At 40.7% G+C, this 16,247-nt stretch overlaps 1 protein-coding gene across 10 annotated transcripts in view; it reads right to left on the reverse strand.

Annotated features, from left to right (window-relative positions):
* NFIB (nuclear factor I B) overlaps positions 1-16,247 on the reverse strand; it is a 611,459-nt gene that overhangs the window by 86,771 nt on the left and 508,441 nt on the right. For all 10 annotated transcript variants that reach the window (XM_077475108.1, XM_077475113.1, XM_077475111.1 and 7 more), the window contains 2 exons: positions 10,882-11,013; positions 2,180-2,358 (listed from right to left, as the gene is read on the reverse strand). In XM_077475108.1, coding sequence (XP_077331234.1) covers positions 2,180-2,358; positions 10,882-11,013 — 311 coding nt within the window. The remainder of the gene's footprint in view (positions 1-2,179; positions 2,359-10,881; positions 11,014-16,247) is intronic.

Consider the following 16,247-nt stretch of genomic DNA (forward strand, 5'->3'; position numbering starts at 1 on the left):
GTACCAGTTGAAAATTACAAACAGATTCAACTTAACACAACAAACCTACACAGTCCCTGTCTTGTTTGCACCGCCTGTATACTGCTGTTCTGAGTATATAGGGCCTGGGGGCCACACGCATTTCCTTTTTTTAATATGGGTACAGGGTTCCCCTTAATATGCGTACAAGACCCAAATAGGCTGGTAATGGGCAGGGAGGGCTACCCATGCCATTTTTCTCAATGATTTTCAACCATATTGCAGGAACCAGATATAACATTAAAACCGCAAGCAGTTTTAAATGGTGTTATTTCCGTTAAATGTCATTTTGTGCAGGGACTGTTCTAAACACGGGAAACACGTGGCATTTCACAGGCATACTACAGACACCCCCCAGGCACCATATTTAAAGTAATATTTCACTTTTTTTTTTCACTTTAATCGTCATTAAAATCAGTGCTCCCGCCAAAACGGCCGTTTTTAAAACTTTTTTTTGCATTGACCCATGTCCCCTGAGGCAGGAGTCAGATCCCCAAACCCTTTTTAGGACAGTATCTTGCATATTAGCCGTTAAAATTAGCACTTTCCATTTCGAACGTTCGAGTCCCATAGACTTCAATGGGGTTCTAACGTTCGTAACGAACGCGGGGCCCGTTCGCAAGTTCTGGTGCGAACCGAACCGGGGGGTGTTCGGCTCATCCCTACTCCTGAAGAAAAGAGCCATTTTGTTTAGTTGGCTTTAGTTATAAGCTTAGGTTCGGGCTTGGGTTCAGTTCAAACCCAAGTTTGTTCAAACTCAGAAGCTAGCTGTCATTGCTGAGCCAATAAGCTGCGTATGGGAGATTCCCTGCTCTACTGCTAATGTATACAAAGGCCATATCAGGCCAATGCCACTGCCCTAATAGGGCCATTTGGCCCTATTAGGGCAATGATGCCACAAGCATCCCTCCCCCTTTGTATAAGTGCAGGTTGCAGAATCTCATGCTTACAGCACAGGGACCTAGCAATGACAGCGAACTTCCAGATTCAGATTTAACTCAAGCTCATCTCTAGTTAGCATATATCTCTAGGAGTAAGATGCTGACTCAGATATGACACAAAATATGTAAACACCTGTGCTGTTCCAGGTTGTATTCACTAATGTGTCCCTACTGCAGAATTAAATTATGACTGATGTTTTTTTTCTCAGTCTATGCAAAACCACATGACTGCAACTCAATTACTGCTTTTTAATGATTAAAAATACAGCTTTTTTGGAAAATTATACTGTCGTATAATGTGGCATGCCAGCAATGTATGCATGCAGACTTGTAAAGTCACTGAAAGATCCACTTTAAAATTGCATCTAAACAAAAAGTGAACATATCTATCAGTTAATATTCAAATTAAAGTGATTAAAGTCTTGTTTAAACAATAAAAATAAATAACAAACATGTTATACTTACCTGCTCCATGCAGTTCGCACAGAGCAACCCAGATCCTCCTCTTCTCAGGTCCCTCTTTGCTACTCCTGGCCCCTCCCTCCTGTCGAGTGCCCCCTCAGCAAGCAACTTGCCATGGGGGCACCCAAGCTAAGCTGCTACTCTGTGTATCCATTCAGATATAGAGCTGCGGTTCAGCCCGCCCCTCTCTCTCTCGGATAACTGATTTTGACTGACAGCAGAGGGAGCCAATGGCACCACTGCTGTGTCTCAGCCAATCAGGAGGGAGAGTGCCAGACGGCCGTGGGACTCATGAAAATTGATGGATAGCGATGGGGCTCAGGTTAGTATTAGGGGGGCTGAGGATGGCTGCTGCACACAGAAGGATTTTTATCTTAATGCATGGAATGCATTAAGATATAAAACCTGCCTTTACAACCCCTTTATTTATATAATGACATAATAACATATTTCCTTTTTGAATATAATGCATTACACCTCCACACATTTTGTTTAACATAAAGTCCTGTGATCTTTTTATTATCATATGGCAACATATGTGCACTGTCTGTTAATGGTAGGTCCATGGTTCACTCCTTATCTGTTGTAAACAATAACACAAACAGCACATTCCAATTGATAAACCTTACAGTTATTTTCCAAAAGTTATTTATGTAAAAATATCTCTACTGGAACACTACTTGTACGTCTGTTTTTATGCATTCATGGGGGCTGATATTCATGGGGGTTTATAATTATAACTGTGGCATTTTCTTTACCTGGCTTGTTTGTGGACTGGACGGGTCATAAGAAGGAACATAGTTCTTCAGGGCATCCTGAGGATTCAGGTGTGGAGGATATCGGATTGTTGGATGAGAAAAGTAGGAACTTGGGGCCGGAGGAAGTATAGCTTGCGTTGCAAATGGCAGAGGGGAGGGTGAAGTCCTGGTTGAGATGACTGGTAAAACAAAAGAAAAAGAAAACATTACTGTTTAAATTTGTTTCATGTTTTGTTAGGATTATGAAGAAAAGAAACGCCGGAATTCAATAAAACAATCTCAACAAATGCTGTACTCACAGTACATCTTCTGAAATTGTTATTTGATTACTTTCCCTGCTGTACTAGAAAGTTAGATGAAGCCTAAATACCAGACGTCCCTTGAGAACTAACAGTCCAACTTTCCCATATCAGGCTGCTCAAAGTCTTGTTTAGCTTTCAGGAATTACACCATTCTCTGATTTAGCACTACTTGAAATAAAAGCATTATTCCCAGAAAGAAAACATATTTCACTAGTTAAGTATTTTCTCCAGAGTCTCGAAAGATAACAAAACCCACATATTTGTGATCCTTTGCATCACACTGGGAAATAAGTCATCGTTAACTCCTAATGAGTTTTGGCTGCAAAGGGACACTGCATACCTGCAAGTCTATGGGAGGCTACTTGCAAAATAGTTTCAGATCCATGAATCAGAAATATTTATACTAAATTAGCAACAGCCAGGTAATCAGTATTCTAAGCCATGGAGTTTTTCTATTAAGCGGGTGTGCTAATCAAGTGTCCCAGATATACAGAAAATGCAGAAGGAAATCTATAAAAAAAGTAAAATGTTAAAAAATTGTAATATCTATAATAAGTAAAATGTGACTGTTGCATAATAAATAACATAACATTAACATAATAAAGAAAATGTAAATAAAGCCAATTTTTTTTTTTATATTTTATATAGTAAAGAATTTTTCCCTCTCTGTGGCCAATTTGCAAGATTTCCCTTCACGTCTTTACCCTGTAGACACAACAGAAAGTGAAAAGAAATACGTTCAAGGTTCAAAGAATAGATTTCCCCTAATTTTCAGTCACAGGGACAATGGTTACCAAGAAAAATAAAGGGATAAACACAGCAATAAAAACCTGCTGGGGGTTACAATTCTTGTTCATTCTATCCAAAATGAAAGAAAAACTTTAAAAAGTAAATGTTACAAAATTATTTTAAATTATGAACTCTCTAAATACACACAAAAGTTTTGCTTTAAATACTGCTAACTTGCAGTAGACATTTTAACTTATCCACCTATCAACCACTCATCCAGAGGTATTTAAAGCGGAGTTCCACTAAAAAGTTATATCCATCTCCTCCTTCTCTCCGGTGCCACATTGCAGGGGGGAGGGAGGAATGGGTACCTGTGTTTGACGTGGTTCACAGAAGTTTGGCCCCTCCTCCACCGCCGGAACAATAAAAAATCGCAGTGCGCTTCGCGCATGCGCATTAGGGTTCTCTTACCAGGAACGGCGGCTGTGCTGTGGTGCCGACATCGCGGGCTCTCTTTACAGGTAAGTGTCCATATATAAAAAATCAGCAGCTGCAGTATTTGTAGCTGCTAACTTTGAATTTTTCATGGGGGGGGGGGGGGGGTGGGGGGGTGGACTTCCTCTTTAATTACCAGAGTAAAAACACAAGTTCTTCTCAGAGAAAAAGAAAACAGACAGAATATTAACCAAGAAAAAACAGTCTGTCTATTTTCATTGTACAGAGATGGCAAAGGGTTTGTGCGATATCAATATTTATTTAATTAATTTGGTCGGAGAATACATTTATAAGAAAAGAACAGGACTCCTTGCCAGATTGTGTTTTATGATAAAGGGGAATCAATATAAGGCAAGGAAAACAAATCACATTCCAACCAAATGAAACATTTGGCCCTGCTCCTTTTTTAAGCATATAAGCTGATTTGATTTGCCTGGTAACGATCATTTCCATAATTTGAGCTTCGTTACAGTCTTTGATATAGTGTTATGGTAATGACTTGATCTAAAAGGGTTGATGGCTGTGTCAGTTTGTCAGTCAGCAGCAGGCACAGCATCTGTGATACTCAGATGATAAAAAGTCAGAAAAGATAAACTGACTGTGCATCTTCATCCTTGCCCTCAACATGAAGAACTGTTCAGGTAGTCCTTATACATGTTTTTATGGTTGGTACACCAGTTTTCAATAAATGGTTGGGACTGACACCAAGAAAACATTTCCACACACATCTGAAGATTTTTACCAAATTGGATTTTTTTCTAAATAGTGAGCTGCAGCCAAGAATTACCTCCCCAGTCTCCTTGCACTATTGTATTAGCATTCACAGGCAGACACACTGGCTGTTTAAAGGAGAAAAGAAAAATAGAGTGGCTGCAATTTCTGACCTCCTCAAGAAAACATTAGTTACCTGTCTGTTTTGCTAATTTGATGACTTTAACACATGCTGAGTTATTGAGCTGGATCAAGTATTAAAGTAGTTTTAAATCCTCTCCTATACCCAATGAAGTGAATAGACTCAGATGATACGCAGAGATTAAACAAATTTCCCCACATAAGTTTTACATGTATATCTGATGTCTATCCCTTTTTACACTATTTTGAAAGTGCAGATCACTTTAGAAATCTCTCTTTCTCCTCCAGCAGTGGGTGGGTAGTCTGGGCTTACAGAGTGTAAGAGCTGATTGAAGGAAAGTCACTCCCCCCCCCCCCCCCACATAGGCAAAAGAATGCAGAAACAAGCTAACTGCTTATCTACCTCTAAGCTCCCTCCCTGACACAAAATTTCAGCTGCTTTTATCCCCGGTGTTGAAGAATTTGTCAGAAGTTACTCTGTTGATAACAGAGGAATGGAGCAGCAGAAAGACAGGGCACTTAGAGCTTTGAAGAGAGATAAGTAAACACTACAGATAGATGTGCCCAGGTCAAATTTCATGAATGGGATTTAAAACACCTGTTCAAATGTCTCCATTAAAACAGTGCAGCTGTGTTGAGATCTGTACTTAAAAAAGCACTTGAAAATACATTTTTCTGCAAAATCTCATGGATTATGTCCCAGGAAAAACTCACAAGCATCCTCTTAGACAAAACCAATGAATTTGAAGCCACTTGGGAACCCTAGGCCAAATATATGGGCATACCTCTCATACCTAGGGTACAAGCCTAACAAACTTGTTCCACCACTGCTTGGCTTCTTTTTCTACCTCTCTCGCTCCTCTTTTCCTACTTTTCTCCCTCCTTTCCCTCTTACACCATACACTTAATACCTTCTCTTCATACCAAGGGTATCTATGATACACCGCCTCTGAGAAGACTATACTAAAGGTACCCACCTCAAAGGAACATGATGCCTTGGCTCAAATGTTCTCTTCCCAGCAGCCTCAGTTGTCAGAAACCCCCAGCCAGTTTCTCCTATGGGGGGGGGGGGGGGGGTTGGAGGGTATTCCCTAGGCACAGAATGATCCTCAAAAGGGGTGCCCGGAATATTTTCCTGATCTCCTCAGTCGGTCCCCAAAAACTGGGGCAACATGAGGATCATATTTGAGGACTATTCAATTCATCTTTCCCGTGTCCTTATACATCCCTTAACTGTATTCCAAACGAATCTGATATTGTCACACAGGAATAAGTGCATGCATTTTAATTTTGTTCTTTTATTGAAAAATAAAAATCTTTTGAAAGAAAATACATTTTTCCAGCTGTGTGAATGAAGCCTAAAGAGCAGCAGCTTTGTCTTCAGACTCAGGCTGGGTTCACACCGCTGCGGGTGGGAGACCCGGATGTGATTCACACCGCACTGCAGTGCAAATCACATCCGATCTCTGTGTGATGCAAGTTCAGCCATACAGATAGTATGGCTGAATTCGCATCGCACCCGCCGCAAACTCGCACAGGACCCTTTTTTTGGTCCGCAGCAGAATCGGATTGCATGGGTGTTCACACCATGCGATCCGATTCCTGTCCGAGTTTGCAGATCGCACTGCGATATGCGAACTGATCTGGGGGTGTCATTAACATTTCATTGACACTCCCAGCAGTCCGCATAGGGCAGTGTGAACTGCCGGCGGGAGGCATGCGATGCGGGAAAACGCCGCGGATTTGCGGCGTTCCCGCATCGCTCCGGTGTGAACCTAGCCTAAAGCAATGGCAGCCTCCATATTTTCTTAATACTGGTTTGCTTTAGGACATGTGAAAAATGTTAATGCTGGGGATAGTGCCACTTCGATCTGGGCATAATTTCACCTCTGCTCCTCTGAAACTTCTGGGTAGTAGAGCATGTTCCTTATGTCCTTTATAGGCACAGAACAGCAAGGACAGTGCAGGCTCCAGCTGCTGTCAATGAGCAGCTGGAAAGAGGAGCAGGATTATGGCCTGCCGCCGGGGCTATGAGCTTCTGTGGACATATGGAAAAGTGTCCACCAAGCCAGCTGGGAGCACACATGCAAAGGTGGCTCCATGGGTCCTTCTTCCTGTAAGGTGAAGGTGTCACCTAAAATGTCAGCTGCAGATGGAAAAGTTATCTACAGAGAATATACAAGGTAAATACTGATCTTTTCAGCCCTATGTGTTTTTTAAGGTGTGTTTTTTTCTGCTTAAAAATCATGGCAAATAGTACTCACCTATCTGACAAGTTACTATTATAGGAAAAAATATTTTTTACAACTTCTGCTGCCTTAGTCACTCTTTCTATCCCTGCTTGCAGTTGTGCAAGGAGCTCTGCTTCTGCAAGTATGTTTACATAGTTAAACTAACAGCACTGATAAAGGCAATAAAGCCCTGACTGATTACAACTGTTCATATATATTATAATCTTAATGCAATAGAAAAATCTATCATGTTCCTCAGATTGGGGTACACTGAATGAAGTGCTTAGGTAGGACTTCAAAATATATAGTTGTTGGCTCTTATGTTGTAAATATGACTGTATAAAGGGAATAGAGTAATCAAGAATAAAGACAGATTTGATTATTTATACTAGTTACTTTAAAAAATCTTATTCCTGGAATTCTCTATTGAATTCTTACTAAATGTTTATATTAAACTCACAATGTTCCAACCTATCATTAAGAGAAAATGTAAACTTACAATATCTGTGGATGACTATTTCCAATTTAGAAGTGGTACATTTTTGTGTGAAATAGAGTAAACGCTTATACAGTATATTTTACAACAAAAGCTTAGTCAGAACCTAATGTGCTTGTCCACTGCTCTTCTTGCCTGTGTTAAGTGAGCAATGCCCATGGCAGCGTCTAAGGATAACTGCTGCACATAGGTGAACAGCCTAAGTTACACAAGAAAGCAATATTCAGTGCTTTGCCAAAAATCAATCTTGGCTCAGAGCCCTGGGGGAAAAATGAAGTTAACCTAATGAAGCAAACTGAGCATGGATATTCCCATACTCATTAAACAGAAACATGTGTTTAATATAGTTGGACCCATTGTACCTGAACTGGGTTGGCTAAAGTAAGTCATATATATGTATAGTGAAGCAGTGGGCAAAGATACCAAAAATACTTCCCAAAGTGTACCTTAGCAAAAACATTCATGTGAATAAGTTCAATAAAATAAAATTGAGCTCCTTTAAGCTCACAGCCTTGAGCTTCTTAACACACACAGCATATATCGCCACACAGAGACTTTCTCAATGGTAGCCATTGCTCCAACTCCCCAAGCTCAAGGCTGTGTGCTTAAAGGAGCTCAATGCTGTGTGTATTCAGAAGTTCCAAACAGTGCGCCTAGAAGAGCTGGTGGTCTGAGGGGTCAGTATCTCTAGCAGCAGTGCTGCTGAAGAGTAGCCAGGAAAAAGTCAGTGGAAGCTGGAGGAAAAGCTGCAGTGATTCCTTGTCCTGGATACACCAAGGAAGATAAAGCAACCATCTTGAGATTTATTGATGCATCACTAGACCAGTTAGGGTCTATCCTTAAGGTGAGAGGCTAGCACTACTGGTGGAGGATTCTGAAAGAATTTTTTATTACCTTACATTTATAAATTGGACTCCCTCACCTGTCCCTGTCCCCCTCATCCTGGCTTGTTTGCACAAGAACTTACCGATTTAAAATCTTGACTAGGAGATTGACTATCTCTCAAAATTATTTGACTTTTTTGGATGCACTTTATTATTGGACTATTTTCACTGAATTGATTCAATCTGAATGTTATTATGTGATGCACTTTATTATTGGATTACCTTTATTGGAAATTTTTATTGAACTTATTTGCATGAATGTTTTTGACAACATACACTTTGGGAAGTATTTTTGGTATCTTTGCCCACTAGCACTTTATTTCTGGTCACTTTTAAATAATTAGCACTGCTCCACTATATATATATATATATATATATATATATATATATATATATATATATATATATATATATATACTAATTGGTGTTGGTAACACTACAGAAATCTAGCTGCTTTTTATTTATATATTTTTTTCACTAAGTACTTTATATGTGTCTATAACACTTTTTTAGTAGCACATTAGTACTTTACTTTTTATTTTTGAAGTAAGTCATGCTGTCGTGACCTTAAAAAATGGCAGGCACAACATTACGCAATAACACTGCGTGACTTTACATCTGTACCACAAAAGAGAGCATCCACTGAAAACATATTATTGAACTCATGTACAAACCACAAAAAAAATGTGACCTCTGGCTCTTTTAAAATTACTAAAAACAAATGGGTCATAGTAGAAGTTCACCCTAAAACTAAAATCTGTAAATTTACTAGCATCCACAATCTAATCCTGTAAAGAAGAAAGGCTTTTCTGTGTAAGTGGGTGCAGAGGAGGCAGCCGACAACGGAAACCCACTAGCAACTATATGGGTGACTCCATTTCCCGGGCTTTTCCCAGCCATTGTCAGCTGTCTCCTGAACAGTGCTTCCGCCGCTGGAGACCAGACCAGAGCAGCTTCAGAAAATGTATTATAGCGATTTCTTATTTACAGAGCTGGATAGGTTAGTCTTCGATTGTGGATGCCAGTAGATTTACAGATTTTAGTTTTAAGGTGAACGTCCACTTTAATGTTATAATCTGCAGCATATAATATATAAATTAATCATTTTCTAATGCAGTTATTAGATTTGCCCAGAAAAAAAAGAAACCTGACTTGTTATACTCCAGTAACCTTTTTCCTACTGAGCAGCAAAATCAAGAAAAGGACAGTAACTCTAATGCCACGTACACACGGGCGGACTGTATGGCGTACTTAGTCCGTCGAAACACATTTCAGCGGACAGTCCGCTCGTGTGTGGGCTTCAGCGGACTTTTTCAGCGTGCAGTCCGGCGTACTAAGAATTTCGGATTTTTCGAAATTCTGTCCGTCGTACTTTGGTTTCAGCGGACAATCCGCTCGTCAGTATGCTAGTTCGACGGACTAAGAATGGCGCATGCCCAGAAAGGATTTACACGGCGGAAGGGTGCTTTGCTGTGTATTGGACTTCCTATTTCTAGTCCCGTCGTACGTGCTGTACACGTCATCGCGCAAGCTTTCGTCGGACTGTTTGGGTATCCGTGTGTGGTCAAGTCCGTTCAGTGGAAAGTATGACGGACTGTCCGTTGGATTGTATGACGGACTAAGTACGCCATACAGTCCGCTCGTGTGTACGCGGCATTAGCTACACTCTCCCTGGAAGCTGCCACTACCGATGCCAATACAATCTCTAGAGCCACCATCTTGATCTAATTTTCATTAGCTATGTTAGTTACTTATCTGGAACTAGCATACAGGACAGGAAGTCTAGTCAGAAATGACAGCTCACATTTTTCTATCCTTGCACATTTACCTACTTCTCATGCTTCAGCCAGTGGATATTGCCAGAAAATGGAACACACATTACAAAGGACAGATGTAGGCTGATTTGGACTATTGAATAACTGAAGTGAGTATTCACATCATTTTTGGGTAAGGATTATCAACTCTTTTAGTAAACCAACCTCCATATCTGTACCAGGTGATAAAATTGAGAATTTATGAAAGCAGCTGGCGTTGCTATCTGGCAGTGCAGGAGTCTTGGATCACAAATCCATCAACAAATGTGTGTGGAGTTTGTGGGATTTCATTATGTAAGCACTTCATTTCTTTAGATGATGCTTTTCTTCCACAACACAATGACAATTGAGAGATGAATTAATGTCTAGCTAATCACTCACAGTGAAGTTTGCAGTATCTAGCTTTATGACCATTGAACCAGGTCAACCTGTATACAAATTAGTATGAAGTGTTGTTCAGCACTGATACAAATTATGTCACAGTGGAGCTAACAACTACATCATATCTGACAGTTTTTTATGTGTAAAGTTAGTGGCCTGTAAAGATTTTCCCCTTTTTGTTATGCCCCATCACTTTTACCTTATTTTGCAGCAAAATAAATCTGGGCATCTACCCAGTGCAGATTATATCAGCCACATTTTCCAAGGTCTGTAGTTAGTTTCCTTTAACTTATGTCATCATGGTCACATGCCTGTTTTACATTGGTACAATAATACTACTCATATCCAGCACAACAAATCTGTTGTTCACAACTACAGGCTTCTTTTTTTGCACAAAAAACAAACAGCTCACAACATTGTCAACAATAATTCCTGCTTCAAAACATGCAAGTGCCTTGTGTTTACATACAGCAGAATTTTGGAAGACTAGACTACATTATACCATTTTTTGCCCTTACCACTATGTCCTACTCCTGGAATCCCCGGATGATGATGCTGGGGAAAAGTGCTCAGTCTTGATGAAGAATCCTGTGGTGATGTTGGGCTAAATAATGGCTTTTCAGGCTTCTTCATGGTTGGAGAGGACATATCTGTTTAAAGTAATAAAACAAGGTGTCAAGATGCAAGAAGCTGAGGTGAGTGTATTCAACATGATTGCTTGTGTTACTAAAATATTGCCTGTTGTAAAATGGTAACAGCTTACTATAGAATATAGATAGACAACAGCCAACACACATTTCTGATCCCTGCTAGGCACAGATTCTGCTAGTCACTGCTATGTGCCCCACTTAGTTCAGTTATTAGACCTCATTGTGACAAGCAGACGAACAAGCACAAATGACCAGCCTCTAGATGAAGACTTCAATAATAGTTTGCTTGTCTTCAGCCTATTAAACCAAAATCACATTCCTTTCATACCAGACAGGCGTATCGTTGGAGTAATTCATTTATTCATTATTTCTCAGATACTCAGGGCAGCACTAAATCAGATACGTGGCTGCTTTTTTTCAGCTAGACGTACTAATCCTTAGTTAGAGAAAACAAACACAACAGTTATACCTGCCATCCTTAAAATAAAAGAAAATGCTGTTAAAACAAAAATTTCACCCATTTCCTTTAAAAACATTTAAAAAATGGTTGCTTTGATCATTACCTAAACTCTCTATAACTGCAAAAAAGCAAAATACATTTTAATCTTAAGAACACAAAATGGTATTATACACAAAGGAAATTCAGATTATGTTCGTGATACGAAAGAACCACAATCTATGACAGTGATAAAAGAAATTAACTAACACTGCATCTCATGAAAAGGGGAAAAAGTCACTGAAAGTGATGGAGACCCACAGTGTGCATTGCTTCCAGGCAATGAAATATAAATTAATTAGACAGGGTGTGAAGATGATGAGACTCTACACATACAGGCATCTTTGTACCAGGCAATGCCTGAATTCTTAGTAGGTTCTATGTCTATTCTGTTATACAATATGCAATATTAGGGTACTGTTCTATTTTCTATGGAGGAGGTGATTGTAAAGTCTTTTTTTTTCTATAAAAATAACAAATGTGTCATACTTACCTGCTCTGTGCAGTGGATTTGCACAGAGCAGCCCAGATCCTCCTCTTCGCTGGTCCCTCTTCGGTGATCCTGGCACATCCTTCCTGTTGAATGCCCCACAGAAAGCAGCTTGCTATAGGGCACCCAAGCCGAGCTACCACTCCCTGTGTCCATGCAGATATGAAGCTATGGTTTGGCCCCCACTCCTCTCTCTCCTGATTGGCTAATCAATGGTGCCACTGCTGTGTTTCAGCCAATCAGAAAGAGTCTCGGATGTCCTAGACACTCGTGGACATCGCTGGACAGAGATGGGACCTCAGTTAAGTATTAGGGGGGCTGAGGGGGGCTGCTGGACAGAGATGGGACCTCAGTTAAGTATTAGGGGGGCTGCTGCACACAGAAGGTGTTTTATCCTAATGCATAGAATGCATTATGACAGGGCTCGACAAACCCCAGGCGCCAGGTCGCATTTGCGACTAGAATTCGTGTCCTGGCGCCTGGGTTAACACAGCTGGGGTATCCTGTCTCCGTGTGGACCCCAAACTCTGCCGTGGGATTGCATCGGGCCGCACTGGCCAGTAATTGAGGTCGCGGCTTTGCGGCCTTCTAAAGTCTTTCCGTAGTCTGGTGCCATCTTGTGGTGGATGTTGAAATTACAACCCATCAAATAATGCTAATCCTAATGGAGCTTCAAAGCCCTGCCTGTTTTTCACTGCCCGCCCATTTCCTTCCCGAAGAGAAGGAAGTGATAGCGGGCGTCATCTGGCGCCTTTTGCCCAACGATGAGTGTGGTGGCTGGTAAATAGCTTTATATATATATATATATATATATATATATATATATATATATATAATATATATTTTTTTCATAATAGCTTTTATTTATTTATTTTTTAAAAGTAAAAGAATTTTTTTTTAATTAAGGGAAAAAAAATTATTATTTGTAATCCTACCTGCTTGGCCCCTTTCACAAGGGCTGTCTGATCAGGTTCACCTGTCAGTTTTTCAGGCAGACCTGATCGAACCCTGCTTATGGCAGTAAATAAGCGGGAATATGGCGGAAGTAAAAGAAGTCACATTCTTTTGTTAACCACTTCATGCCCAAGCTATAGACAAAAGATGTCTACAGCGCGGACAACAATTGCCGGGAGGGCGTCCCTGGACATCCTCCTGTTTACTTCCCCTCTGCACGCCGCCATGGGCGCGCATCGAGGAAGTTCTGTGTTGGCCGTGTCCCTTGGATATAGCCAATCACAGATCATGCTAAATGGCCAATCACAGTGGCCATTTAGCACTCGAGCGGTGTGTCCAATGAGAGGTGATCTCATATGTGGGGGGCTGGGGGCTATCTTCCCCTCACTCGTCTCCATGTCAGGCCAGGGACAGGTCCAGATCGCCGTCACGGACCTGGCTCCTAACTTTTTTAGCTGGCTCCTAGATTCCAAGCAAATTTGTCAACCCCTGCATTATGATAAAAAAAAAAACCTTCCGCCTTTACAACCCCTTCAACCCCATACGGTCAGGGTGTTTCCAATGTTCACACTGGACCTATCACTTGCAAACTTTCTAGGGCCTTCTGGTTAAAGAAGCATTTTGTTTTTAATATATCAACCCCAAATCACACAAGAGATCTTAAAGTGTTACTAAACCCACAACAGTAAAATCCATCAGTATATGCAGTAAAGCATGCATGTTATACTCACTGTGGAACCTAAGGGGTTAATCCTCTGCATTGTGTAAAAAGTCTGTTTGAGGTCAGATATAGTGAATGCATGGTGCTGGGTTTAGTAACACTTTATTATCTAAAACCTATCCCTTGCTGTATATTTTACAGTATGATTATATAATTGAATAAGATTAGATTGAAAAGGGTACAACTTGAAAATAACTTCATATCAAACTGTACAAAAACAGATTTTAGGAAGAGACTGTAACATGTGTAATTCATTTTACAATCATTTTACACCCAATTTTATTTTTATTTTTTATTCCAATTAACACACCTATTGTTTTATACATCCTCACGTTTTCCTATATTAGCCCACTTATGGTTCAAAATGGATTTTAAAATGTGGTCATCTTACCAGTCTTTTGCTCAGATGGTAAACTGCTTGCAGACATTAGCAATCAAGATTCAGTAAAGTAATAAAGTTATAAAAATGGCTTGTAAATTAAAATTGCTGTTTAACAGAAAACGGAGGTATAACTACTGTTGATATTACCAATCAATGCATTTACCTACGTTCCTTGCAGTGCGATAGAAGCTCATTTATGGCCCAGAACTTGGCAGCCTTAAAATGTATAGAGGAAATTCACTAGAGGATAAAATATCAAAGTAAGCTAAAACTTATTTTTAGCATATGAAAGGGCTGGAACCTATGACCATTTTCTATTAGTGTCTCTGAGAGATTTCTCTTTGCTTCATGCCTTTTTGAGGGATATCACACAAAAAAGATCTTCCCACATTTTAGTTATTTGACAGGTATCAGAAAGAAGAGGAAGTGATGGGAAACCCCCACAATGGTGACAAAGGACACCATTAAACATTTTATTCAGTAAAGAAAGATTTATACTCTGTGTAGGGATTTTATTGCTGTTTTTGCCCTACTGTCCAGGTGAAAACCCTCCAGGAGGAAATCAAAGATAGCATTTAAAACTCAACAGAAGTACTAACTTTTGCCCATTTTATAATAAAATGTGTAGTTGACTGTTGACTGTAGTTGAGCGTGTGACTTAAGCTTAGTCAATACACACCTGTGAACCACCTCTGGGGCTCTGCAGTTTTAACCAGATTCCTGGACCCCTCAGCACTATACCTCGGTTGAGTAAAAAAGGACTGGATGGTGTAATAACGTTTTAACAGTTTATTAATCACATAAAACCCCCCTATGGGTTACTCACATAGTATAGGCGTGTCAGTGCGCCACTCTACATCAGGCAAACAGCAAACAGCATGTAAAGATTCTGGATCGGTATTGGGAAAGTATGGGATTCTTTCCTGGCATGTCACCTGCAGAATGTCGGTCTTGTCCCCTCCCCAAAATGTATCGATACCGGGAACTTCTGTATCTACTTCAGGGGGTAAATACAATGCACCCTATGTGAGTATCTCCTGCTGCAACCTCCAATAAATCCAAGTAGGAGTGTGGGACCCCCTCATAATTACTGTAGCAGGTTTACATACCCAGGCACTCAAGCGCAGGCTTTCTGGAATATTTCATCAATTAACATTATTTATCACCAGCAAGTCCTATTTAATGTGGTAACAGTCTTTCTGCAGTGGGATTCCACTGCCAGTGCCTATATATAAAAAAATATTACATTGTGCAGGAAAGAGTAGGGGAAGGTTAGATCCCTGCTAGGTCCTCCATGAGGAGACCTTAAAAGAGGAGTATGGGATTTTTTTATCCCATATTTATACTTACCTATATGCAGCATCGGACCGATGCTGCATCTGTCCCCTGCCGCCTCTTCACTGAGAACCAAGCCACCGAACACCACTGATGGCTCGGTTCTCTCGCCTCCCCACTGCCTGTCAGTCAGCAGCTCTCCTGCTCTGCTCCTTCACGCTCATTGGAGTGCCCATGGAGGGGCGGGGAGCGGCCATCTCAGCGGCTCACTGTGAGGCTGAGACGCCTATCAGTCCAGGCACCTGGTGGATCCAGACATCAGAAGTCAGGATGACGTAGTGCCTGGACTGATCCTCGTGACATCAGCAGTGAGCAGACCACTCTCTGCTGAAAACAAGTCATAGGAGTGCAAAACAAATTGCACTTCTGTGACCCATAGGATAAGTCCAGCAGAATGAGCCCTTTAACCACTTGCTTACTGGGCACTTAAACCCCCCTCAGTCCCAGACCAATTTTCAGCTTTCAGCGCTGATGCACTTTGAATGACAATTGCGCGGTCATACAACACTGTACCCAAATGAAATTTTTATCATTTTTTTCCCACAAATAGAGCTTTCTTTTGGTGGTATTTAGTTACAGCTCAGAGTTTTATTTTTTGCTAAACAAACAAAAAAAGATGCAAAAAAATAAAAATAAAAAATCATGTTTTAATAGTTTGTTATACAATTTTGCAAACGGGTCATTTTTCTCCTTCATTGAAGTGCGCTGATTAGGCGGCACTGATGGCTGCATTGGTGGGCACTGATGGGCTGCATTGGTGGGCACTGATGGGCTGCATTGGTGGGCACTGATAGGCTGCATTGGTGGGCACTGATAGGCTGCACTGGTGGGCACTGATAGGCATAGTTAAGGCGGC

This window comes from Lithobates pipiens, unplaced genomic scaffold, assembly GCF_037356315.1.
Source record: "Lithobates pipiens isolate NorthernLeopardFrog02 unplaced genomic scaffold, aLitPip1_a1.2 Scaffold_13, whole genome shotgun sequence".
Lineage (NCBI taxonomy): Eukaryota > Metazoa > Chordata > Amphibia > Anura > Ranidae > Lithobates > Lithobates pipiens.